Here is an 11,757-nt window from a genome sequence, read left to right as displayed (position 1 = left end):
TAGTCACTTAGTCTGGTCAGTAAGGTTGAATCAAAATCAATAGTTTACGTGCATTTGAAGTATTTTCTTGTGGCTTATTATTGGGTCTCCGAAGTTCATTCTGGCCCTTTCCTTGGCTCCGGTTTGTCTACACAGCTTTAAATCGTGGCTCTTCGAGCGAGTGTCGACAAGCTGACCCAACGGGCGACATAGAGGATGCCCAATAATTAGTTGGCCTATTTAAGGAGCACACACAATAGGCGTATTGACAAATGTTATAGCTACTGCACAGAAAGCATCGCTGTTGCCAAACCTAACCGGCAGCCTGGAGCAGGTTCCCCTGACATTAAGGTATATTACAAATGAATACATTATATGGTTTTTACACAATTCCAATCATTGATTTGAAGATGAATTTATTTATTTTCAATAAATAAATAATAATGTTTGTTTATTATTGTTGGGTCTTAACTCTACACTTCTTCAGTCAGTCACTGTGTTAAGTCTTTTTCTATGGATTCTGTTAATCAAACAAAGTTTCATTAAGGGGAGACACTACAGGCAAAAACATCGTCTTTCACGCACTGGTCAGTTTTAAGAGTTTGAGTTTTTTCTTCCAGACGAGTGGAAAGAAAAGATCCAAAATACACATTAAAGTGTTTATTTTACTAAACTGTACTAAACTGTTGCGTCTGTAGATTTCTCTGTTCTTTCTGTTACAGCATGTGATTGACTATGGCAAGTTGTTCCTTATAATTACTTGCAATTTGTAAATGCTACAATATATAAAAGTCTGCTATAGAAAGCAGACCGTTTCTTAAGAGAAGCATGTAAGAGTCTTAAATGCTGTTCTCCTGAGCAGCACAATGACAAACAGTCACCAGAGGCTAGAGTGAGCCTTTCCCGCACCGCTACTGTGGAAAGCACTGAAGTGGTAAGGTGCCATATCTGTGACTCCCTCCATTGAAGCAGGCAAAGACCTGGAAATGACCAGGCTGTAGTGCTGCAGTATGTTGGTAACATTGTACTACAGAGCATCTCTTCATCTTACTGCAGGTCTGCTAACATCCCCACGTAAATCAACATTGTGATATTTATGACCATTATTAACACTGATTTTATATGGTTCAGCATTAACTACAGGAGCATGGACTGCAACATATTTCTCAAAATGATTTTCGCCGTAACAGAAATGTACCATTTGAATTACTCGCAGATAACTGTGCCTTCAAATCATTTATGAGCTTTTATATATAATATTTTGTTATTTTTTGTGAAGCTGTCAGAGATTCTCAGAATGTTTTTTTTCCTCCAGCTCACCGCATTGGGCTGTGAAGGAGAGAGGAGCGAGGTCGACACTCCTTCAGCCATCTCAACGGAATTTTTGTCAATGAAAAGAAATTTAAAAAAAACTCAATGTTGTGATGGAAGGTGAAATGAACAATGACGGGGCATTACAAAACCTCTATAGTGACCCTGGTGAGTTTAAAAGAGCACGTGTGCGCGACACTCGAGGAGTGATTTATATACAGCAACATTTCAGTCCTAATGACAATCCTCAAGACTTTACTGCAAAATGACCCGCTTTATGTTTAAAGGAGTTTTGGAGGGTGACTTCTTTTTCACAACATGCCATCGACAGTGAAAGTCACGTTGGTATTAGTGTGCGAGCGCCATGGAGGCTAATCTGAATAATTTCATTCTGAGGAGAGGTTTTAAGATGAAGGAGTAATATATGGAATATTGTTCTTTGTCATTGTTTATCCTGTTGATTAAATCTAGCGCAGCTCATATCGACGTGCAAACAAAGCCACCTGTTCTGATTCTGAGATGCCGGCGTCCAGCGCATATTAATATGATATGATGCTCCCCGAGCGTGCAAAGTCAACAACGTCCTATTAGAGGGTTAGCGCCTTGGGAGGGAGCGGGTGATGACGGCTCGGGAGGATTTGTCAGTTGGGATTTTAATGAAACTTTTTAAAAAAATGGGCTTTCCAGGTGTTCACACAGGGACCTGGGAACCTCTGGCAATGTCAAAGATGTGTATACCTTCAAATTATTCTCTTCATTTGCACTTTTAGGAATTTAAGCCATCTCACTGTGCATGATTTCTGTGTTTTTTTTTTCTTTTTGTGGGGAGGAGGACATTATAAATATAACATTTTCCTTCTGCAGAGACAGAATGTGCAAAGCCCTGATGAAAGCAAACTTCCCTGAAATCTTTCCAGTTCTTCCACGATATTTTTGTCTTGTTGTGTTTCTTTGCTCTAATGGCTTTTTATCCCCTTCTGAGACTAACTGCCTAGTCTAGGCCTCCTTTGTTTGCTTTCAATGATCAGCACGCATGAATAAAGCCTCACTATTTTTGAAATAATGATCAGGGAGCTCCTATTGGAGCGATTTTTCTTTTCTTTTTCTCACTGCACACTAGGAACTTAGGGATATGAGGTTCGGATACCGGGTATGGCAGATGTATAGCGAGAGATGAGCAGGACAAAACAGCCAACTGGCAGTGCGTGACCTTGATGCTGAATATGTAGAGGAACTTTGACAAGACAAACAAAGCACGGGGCTGCGAGCGCCAGCTCTAGCCATGGTAAATGAGGTGTCAGGCGATGTTGTCTTCCTTCTGGCTGCTCGCGCGTGTTTGTATCCGTCATATCGTCAACGTGATGGCTTTGATTGAATAATATTCTGAATGGAGAAACAGGAAATTCAACGCCGTGCTCGGCTGAAATAGATAATGTGTGCCAGGAAGTGTGGATTGTCTTAATGTGTGCACAGTGTACAGTAGCTGTGAATGTGAACATCACAGTTAGCAGTAATAAAGGTGTTTATGTGAGAAATCTGAGCTAAAGTTGTCGCACATTTTTAAAATACTGACTCAACGCTCCTCAATGACAAAATGATAAAACTGCGTCTGTTAAAAACGCATTTTCCATTATTTTTCCTCCAGCAGCTGTAGTGTGCGTCTGTTCTAAACCCTTATTAGCATGCTGTGTATGAAAAGCGAGACAATTTGAAGTTTTATCTGTTGTGTCTGGTGCAGGAGGAGCCAGCAACGTCCCACTGGGACATCTTACGAGAGGCTTTGTCACCGTGACAAGGACAAGTCTCGCTGACAGGGATTTGTTGACTTGATGTTGAGCCTCCATTTTGGATCGACGGGGTCTATTGGTCCTCTTTAAATCAAAGTGTACTGCCGTCTAATTGTGTTTGAACATTCCAGCCGTGAACTGCATGCCTAATAGCAGCTTAGATAGCTTGCCACCGCTATTGAGTCCGGTCCAACGTTTCACTACACCGCACATACAGACACACACACACACAGAGCCAAGGAGACACACGCACACACGTCCACGTGCATTTCTGTGCGCATGAGATGCAATTTTACAGAACTAATGAGAGCAGGAAACTACAATGGGGTTGCAAGAGAATTGTGTCAGAAAGCGCCAGGTCCCCCATGTGTTACCAGTTTATTTGTCAGAGGAACTTAAGTGAAAACATGATAAGAGGAATGAAATGGTAAGAAGAGATTTGCCATCTGTCAGATGAGAGTAGGAAAAAGCTTCCTGAATTAATTTCACCAGCTGTTCGTTTTGTACCTGCTCAGCCTCCTTTAAAAAACAGAATGACTTTGCTGCACAAAACCTCTCGCTGTTTTATGAAATTGCTGACACCGATGCTGAATCTGGTGTCAGGCGTTAGCTCATTGCCGATATTCAATCCAAATACTGTAGAAACCATCCAGAGGCTAGGATGACCGTGTTGCAATTGTATCAGCGGGCAACAAAGAGGAGGAAATCAAGACAGCTCCTCTTGAAAGAGCCACTGCGAGAGCCTTGTCAGATGAAACAGTGGTGGGGGGGAAAAAGGAGGCGTCCACTTTGACCTGCGATCCAGCCACTCTTTTCTCTCGTGTCTGACTCATCACGCTCAGTTAATTACTGAGATACACAGCACTGTATGCCTCCAGCCCCCGACACCCAAGACCACAATCACTGCTCCCGGCATCGTCTGAAAAAGAGACTTTTACGGCAAAATGTTCAACCTTTGTTCCCACTAAGCCTGTTTTTCTTCCAGTGTGCTTCCTAGTAACCCTGAGGCACTGAGATTGTCCCTTTTTTCTACAACGAAAAAAGACTCTCTAAAAATGAGGCGAAGAGAGTTTCTGTACGAGTGTTGGATGAGAGGCAGACTGTCAGCTTTGCTGTGACATGCATTTTTCATACAGTAGCCGATTCATCCTCTCTTACTGTCTCACCCATTTTCATTTTAAAGGGGAGGGGTAGCAGGTGTTAAACACATTGATTTATGTAGCAGACTCTGAGTCATTTTGAAGCCATTGACTTGCTGCTTCTCCGTGAAGACGAAGAGGATAATTGTGGGTATCACTGAAGACTGAATTCGGGGGACGGCTAAATGTCAGGGGCGTGGGGAGAGACGGAGAGAGAGATGTTTGCATAAGAGGGCCAGGGGCACTTGTCTATCTCCCATATGGCCCTCATTATAATGAAGAACTCTTGTGAGTCAACACCATAGCATCCTTGAGTCAGTCAGCCACCGGAGACAATCCTATTTTAGACCGTATGTTTTTGCTCTCACGAATACATGAGACATTATAGCAGCATTTCATGAGCAACTTAGGCTGAGATGCCGGGCGCGGTGAGTGTGTGCACTGATGTCTCTCTATCTGTGGAGCTCAGTGTGTAAAATGCTTTAAAGGAACTAGAATTATTACAGACGAGTGGTGGGCAGTTTCCGAGCAAGTTTTGAAACTTCACCAATAAATGATAGATTTTCTCGCCCGTTCCTTGCCGATGACAGCCCGTGTCATCTTGACATTTCCAATCTGTGCGGTATTTCCTAACAACATGGGCCAATCTTCATTTGATAGCCCTCGCACCTAATTAGACCGGCTCTAATGTTCCACTCGGCAGAGTGTCAAATCCAATGTCCAATTACACAGCAGATCAAGGCCAAAGGTCCGCCTCCACTACCTCTCGGGCTGATTATAGAAGATGTGCCACAGTATACATCACGCAGAAAGAAATGGGTCTGTCAGAAGAAGGAAAGAGACGCACACGTACACATAAGGGGATCAATACCGCAGGCGAAGAGGCTGAGGGACTGAGGGTGGCTCTCTCTCAAACCCTGTCTGTCTATTTCAGACAGAGTCTCTCTGTTACACCAGGCAGACACACAGAGGCCTCTCAGTGCTGAAGTCACACCACGATGAAGAATAGCAGGTCTGAACATTACCAGAATGTTAAAATCAATCAAGTCGAAGTGCTGCTGTACGCGTGTGTAGATATCTTGCTTTCAATCACATATTACATTTTTGGACTGAACTTGCAAAACACCTGTAAAAAAAGAAAAGAAAAATATATATATATATAATCAATAAAGACCCCAGCCCATCTTGAGTGACAAGCTAGTTAATGGAGTATTCACACCTTTCATTAAAGTTTATAACCAAATCAAACAGAGCAGACCTCATCCAGATCGCTCTGCTCCTACTTCCTACTCCTACCACATGCTAAACACAATGCGTGGGTTTCACCTGGATACCCAGCAACAGGATAAATAGTCTTGTGTTTGTGTGCACCGGAGCTGAAGACCCGCCCCCCCTCCAAGGAGGTGTCAATGATGTACTGAGGGGAATGGTGTGAGAAGGAAATGACACGCGACTGAACTTGAGCAACACTTAAAGGTAAAGGAAACAACTAAAAAAACATCATTAGCATCTCTTCCCTGTGATTCAAGCGCAAAAACAAAATCTAAGAAAAGGATGGTACGCTTTAACTTATTCTGTTATAGTGCAATGCATCACTTGAAGGCAACAAAGAATATTGATGGCATTGTGTGTTGGCAAATCGATTCTGTGATAGCGCAATCTGGATTCTGTTGTGCTGCTTTCCTTTTTTTTAAGAAGAAGAAGTTTTCCTTTTTGAGATGAAAACTTTCTGCTCCTGTTGGAAAAGTGAACGTCTGCAGACCTGATATAGAGGAGAGATGGAGGGCAGTGCACAGTTGGAGTGGGTTGAGGCATTGGGTTAGGAGGGTGTGGTGAAAAAGGGGGGGGGTATGCGTGTGTGTGCGTGTGTGTGTGTGTGTGTGTGTGTGTGTGTGTGTGTGTGTATGTGTGAGCATGGGTGTGTGTGAGGAGGAGACTGCAGCGGTAATTGCTAAGGAAGAGCCATGTGCACGAAGGACGTTGAAGCTTATTAAAGGAGGAGACAGAGTGATTATTCACTATGGTCCTCTTGAGAGACTGACGCTGAAGTCATTGCTTTTAATTAACTCTGAAACGGTTTTGCGGATTAATAACAATATTAAGAAGGGAATGGAGAGGAGAAGCGCAAACACATCTTGGATCTGGTTCAAGCTTTTTAATTACAATTAAACAGACTTGATGGCACAATAGCACAATAACTATGCTCTTTTCTCTCCCTGCTACTGCATCCATTGAACTTGTCTTTATTGTCGCTGCCGTGTCTCTCTCAGGGCTTGTACAAGACAGGTTATAACAGAGCATTGATTTACTGGAGAGATTTTAGGATCGGCCGGAACATTTGGCACACGAGTGAAAGAGCAGGCGACGAAGAAGCCGGAAGGGTGTGTGGAGGGGAACTCAGAAAGCGTGTGTCGCAAAGTGTGCTGTGCTGAAAATAGATTTCCTATTTGTTTGTTTACCAGGAAGCTCACTCACACACTTTTTTGGTCTAACTTGAAAAGTGTCAAAGTTTTGAGGACAGTGCTGGGATTCTTGTGTTGCGCTCTGGCAGGGGAAGCAGAGGAGAAGAAATAAAGTAACCTATGGATGCTGATGTTAGACACAGCTTGTAAGAACCCCTTGAGTGGGAGGAGCACACGCTGGAGTGAAACAGCACTGCAGGGCCTGGAAACCCACCGCTTCACTAAAGCCAAAAGATGATAAAATACTAGTATTGTCTACAATTCCCTAGTCTCCTCTGTCCCGACCCACGGTGTAGCTTTTTGCGGCCTTAATGAGCTGAGGAAAGCACCGGTGTGACTGCAGGAGCTTCACTTTGACTCTGGGCACTTCATCAATGATGTAGCATGAGTTGGCCCAACATTTATAACCATTCACAGTCACTTACACAGACTGAGGCTCTGGGGCCTTCTCCATCAGCCAAACACACAAGCTAATAAACACAGCGTGTTTATGCATAAGCTATAGAGAAATAGACGCAGTTACCACTTTATAAACATTACGCGGGTCTCTGGAGATGCACACTGTGTTCGTCTAACTTAAGTACCTCCGCAACCTCCTCTTGGGAGCACAACGAAGCAGGAACAGAAGGCGTTTTATAGGAACATATGCTGTTCTTCCCCTATTATATATCAATGCTTTTACGCCCACCCATAAACATTACTCTTGAGTGAGACATTATATATATAGAAGGAGATTGCTGTAACTCTCTTTTTTTTTGCGTGCTGTGAACTTGGCGAGGGTAAAGGAATTAACCTCTGGCTGCCTTGGTGATACTGCAGCTTCACCCAACACAGCCCATGTTAGCTATTTATTTATTTATTATTCATCCCAACATATTTTTCGGCTTTAATTTAACTCTCTGTTTATTAATTGACATGATTTTTTTCTATGTATGCCACTTGGCATTTACCCCCAAAAAACCTGAAAAAAATAACATTATTTCACAGCCAGCAGATGTGAAACAGGTCAGAGAGGCTGCTGGGACATGATTTGAAATGACGGTTGGAGGATCCGATTTTAACTTACATTTATTACTTATCTCATCTCATTGCAAAGCTCTGTGTCTCTGACTGTAGAACAACCTGACGATGGTGAATCAGAAATCCCAAAGTGTTCATGAAAAGGGCCACAAATCATGCGTTTCCTGTTCAAGTGTAAGTGGGATCTGACTTACTGTGTCACCATGCAGCATCTCTCATTACAGTACTGTGTCTCCATGTGTACAATACACTTTGAGTATAAAAATTACGGTGGCAAGAAATAAAGTGCAGCAGAGCTGTAAAAATTAGAGAAGCATGGCAATGTGTGAAATGCAATACAGGCCACCCCTTGACTTCTACTTCCTGTTGATTTCTTATCGTATAATACACTTAAACACAGAATTGAAGCTTTGATTAAGTATTTTGATGTTGCATGTTTTTTGAGCATGTCACTGAAATTGTACTTGATGGATCGAGTGTGAAAACTTACTGTAGCATAAGCATTTTTTTAAGTGGCAGGTTGCTTCTTAGCAGTTTTTTCATTCATTCAACATTTTCCAATTTTCACGTTTGTCATAATACTGGCAACAAACTATGTGAAAGAGACGCAGTTTGCAACCTGAGCAAACAAAGCAAACAATATCTGCAATAACTGCGACGTTACACCCATCTTTTTCTCTCTTTTTTTTTTTTTTTTTTTTTTTTTTTACAGGCAACACGTATTTTGGAGCAACTTTGAAGATAACAGATCTGACGGCTGATCGGAAGGCACACATTAACCAACCTGAGAAGACCCTCCGGGGCGCAAAAATAGAATTAGAGCCCCATTAAAACGATGCATCAAAGAAGCCGAGAATAGATCATGTAGACGTCCTAATGCATTTAACACGACTGCGAAGACGGATGGGTGCATCGATGGACAGTCAGCACAATCTGGTGGGCTCACACGGGCAGCGGTCTATATGATAGGCGAAATGTCTAATATCTCCCCTCCTCTCTTTACACTTACAGCGCAGACAAGCCACTAAAGCTCACATAGTCTAAAAGTTATACGAGATAAATTTAACAAAATAAACGGTAAATAAAAGGGTGCACACATGGCTTTTACAGTAATAAGTATAATCATAATAATAATAAAAGCGTGACTATAACAGCAATCGAAATACAATATAATCACTCATAAAATACACGAAACACTTTAAATGTATCCAATCAATTCCTGTAGATTTCAATACTAATTCAGAAAAAGCGGAATGGCCAAAAGTTCCGAATTTCACTGCGTAAAGGCAAAAAGATCGGCGCGCACTCCCCCGTTCAGCCCAAACCGTGACCGTCCTTTGGATCGCGGGACGCGGCAATGTCAGGATGCATCATGCGAAGAGGGGTGGCGGGCTGCAGCCAGTCAACACATCTTTATCTCCAGGCGCGCGGGGTGCCACAGCTGTGCGCTCTGGGCTTCGGAGGCGCACGGCAGATGCGCACGCTTGCCTCACAATGTCACTTTTTATTCCCTGGCTTTTTGAATGATCGGTTCCAAACAATGTGGATTTTTTTTTTTTTTTTTTAAGAGAGAGCGTGACAGAGGCAGGCAGCGAGAGACAGGAGAAGAGTGTGCATCAGGGCAGTCAGGTATTGCTTACACTGAGGAAAGGAAACTCAGAAAAACTTTCAAAGCACTAACCTGGCCATTCTTGCAGAGGTCTGCCCACATGCTGGTGCCATCTCCTCCTCTCATCAGCACGTGGTAGATGAAGAAGTATGTGCCTGGTATGCTGCAGATGAACTTGCCCGAAATGCCATCATAGTTGTTGCCTAGGTTGGTGACCACGTCGTCAAACTTGAGGATCTCGTAGCCTTCGTGGGGGTTCTTAAGCCCTGCATAGAAGGCCACCCGAGGCACTGTGCTGTAGGTGGCCGTGCTGATAGCTCCGTTCCCCCCCAGACCCAAAATCCCAGTCCGTCCCTGATCCCCTCTGTCACCAGGAGGTCCCGCAGGTCCAGGTGGACCCGGTTCCCCCGGTGGTCCCGGTGGTCCAGGCTTGCCTGGCCTGCCAGGCTTCCCCTGTGGGCCCTGTAGTAAGGTGGAGGGTGGAAGCACGTTGCCGTGGTCGCTCAACGCCTCTGCCTCAGCCTGGAGACCAGTGGAGCTGGTGCTGCTGGCCGGAGTGCCCTTGTTCAGGTAGGGGTCGCACACCATACGACAGGTGCCCAGCATCTCATAGTGGCTGGCGTCTGTACCCACAGAGCTGACGAGCACGGGGATGAGGACCACCAGCACCAGGACCAGCATAACCCCTACGGCAGCCGCCACCAGGGTCTTCCTCCCGATGCTGAGTCGGGGAAGGGGCTGCGCTGCCAGCGTGGGTCTCCCGGGGGCAGAAATGGTGACTGCTTGGTGTGGGGAGCCTGTCACCGTTGGAAGGGATCCGGAGATCCCGAGAAGAGTTGCGAGAGGACCGGCGAGTGTGTGAGGGTGAGACAGAGACCCACATACACTTGATACTCCTCAGTGTTCTGCTCAGTCACACTAAAGTAGGCATGCAGTCACTCACACAGGCAGAAAGACCCACGGAAACCCAAGCACACACAAGGAGACATTCAGCCTGTACTTACAAACACAATCTGACTTGTGAGAAGAAGCAAGAAGGATGCAGATCCCAGAGGAATGGAGTGAGAGACAGAGGGAGAGAGGGAGCGAGATAGAGAGAGAGAGAGAGAGAGAGAGAGAGAGAGAGAGGATGAGAGTGGGTGAGTGTGAAAGATACTGAGCAGCCACTGAATCTGTGCGTGTGCGCGTGTGTGTGTGTGTGTGTGTGTGTGTGTGTGTGTATGTATGTGTGGTGAGTTTGTGGTGCCGGATTCTCAGGCTTGGCTTTTTATACGGCAGTAGCAGCGGAGCCCCACCACACCCCCTCCTCTCTGCTCCCCCATCGAGTGAGAGGTTGGTGTGGTTACGTCCCCTTCTCTCTCTCCGGCTCACTCAGAGGAAGACTCTCATCACACTGCATTTCTTTCTCACACTCTCCTGAACCACCGACTCACCAACACAACAACACTACCCCCCCCCCCCCTCCCGACCATATTGCTCCCCCCTCTTTCATCCCTCTCTTTTCTTCTCCCCTTGCCCTCACTCCTTCTCCCCACTCTTCATGCCGTTTCACACTCCCTGACTTTCTCCTCTCTCTCATCAGCACCCAGACTCTAAAAATAAAGATGGAGCTGTGGATAGACAATCTTTTTTTTTTTTCCTGGAAGAGGGTTCTAGAGATTTATGCATATATGTGCACAGACACAAGGCAACACGTAATCTGCTATGCCGGGAAGTGCTAACAGCTTCTCAAAGAATTAAAAAAAGGTGCTAATTACAAAAGTTAATGCCAAGAAAGGCGTTCATAAGCCAACAGCTTGACCTGTATAATATAAATTAAACGTTGCAATAACACGTAGAAGAAGAGTCTGAGTGGCACATCACATAAAGAAAGAACTGTTTAAAAACTTTTTCTTTAATGGTCTTAGTGGCATATCACATAGGGTACAATCTATCCTTCCGCTAAGGGCCACCGACATTTACGCTCTTCTGCTGATATTTTATTCCCCTCTTTGCCACCTGAATGCGCCGACACCGTATCTTATTGGTGTCTTTTTTTAGTTATTGATTTCATGGTTTTTTATCAAATCAAGGATCCTGCATGGGAGGAAAAAAAAATCTATATGAAGCAGTGATGTCATTTGTTTGACATTTTCATCCCTTAGAGTGATGAATGGTGAAGTGGGAAAACAAATGACAAAGACTGTAGATGGCAAACAAACATAGTCATCATGTGAAATATGTGTTGTGTTTGCAGGTCAGTCTTCAGTGTTTTCGGTCTCAATACAGTTCAGAACACAAAATGGACAAATCGCTCAAGATGGAGAGAATATGGTACGTCCGTGTCAATATGAGCTGCTGATTGGTATAAAAGTCAGCCTCACAGAGGCAATGGTAACAATTGATATCTGGCTGGTACAGCTGGTAGCTCAATGCAGTTCAAGGTCACAAAAATCGAAATGGTAGGGTTC

At 44.3% G+C, this 11,757-nt stretch overlaps 1 protein-coding gene across 1 annotated transcript in view; it reads right to left on the bottom strand.

Moving 5' to 3' along the window:
- Positions 1–10,202, bottom strand: part of c1ql1l2 (complement component 1, q subcomponent-like 1-like 2) — a 13,181-nt gene extending 2,979 nt beyond the window's left edge. Inside the window, exon 1 of the mRNA XM_068718585.1 lies at positions 9,380–10,202. Coding sequence (XP_068574686.1) covers positions 9,380–9,988 — 609 coding nt within the window. The 5' untranslated portion in view covers positions 9,989–10,202. The remainder of the gene's footprint in view (positions 1–9,379) is intronic.
- Between the last annotated feature and the right edge of the window lie 1,555 nt (positions 10,203–11,757).

The sequence above is a fragment of the Cebidichthys violaceus genome, unplaced genomic scaffold, assembly GCF_023349555.1.
Source record: "Cebidichthys violaceus isolate CVI_PGR_0920_01 unplaced genomic scaffold, fCebVio1.0.p SCAF_23, whole genome shotgun sequence".
Taxonomy (NCBI): domain Eukaryota; kingdom Metazoa; phylum Chordata; class Actinopteri; order Perciformes; family Stichaeidae; genus Cebidichthys; species Cebidichthys violaceus.
This window is presented reverse-complemented; position numbering and strand designations above follow the sequence as displayed.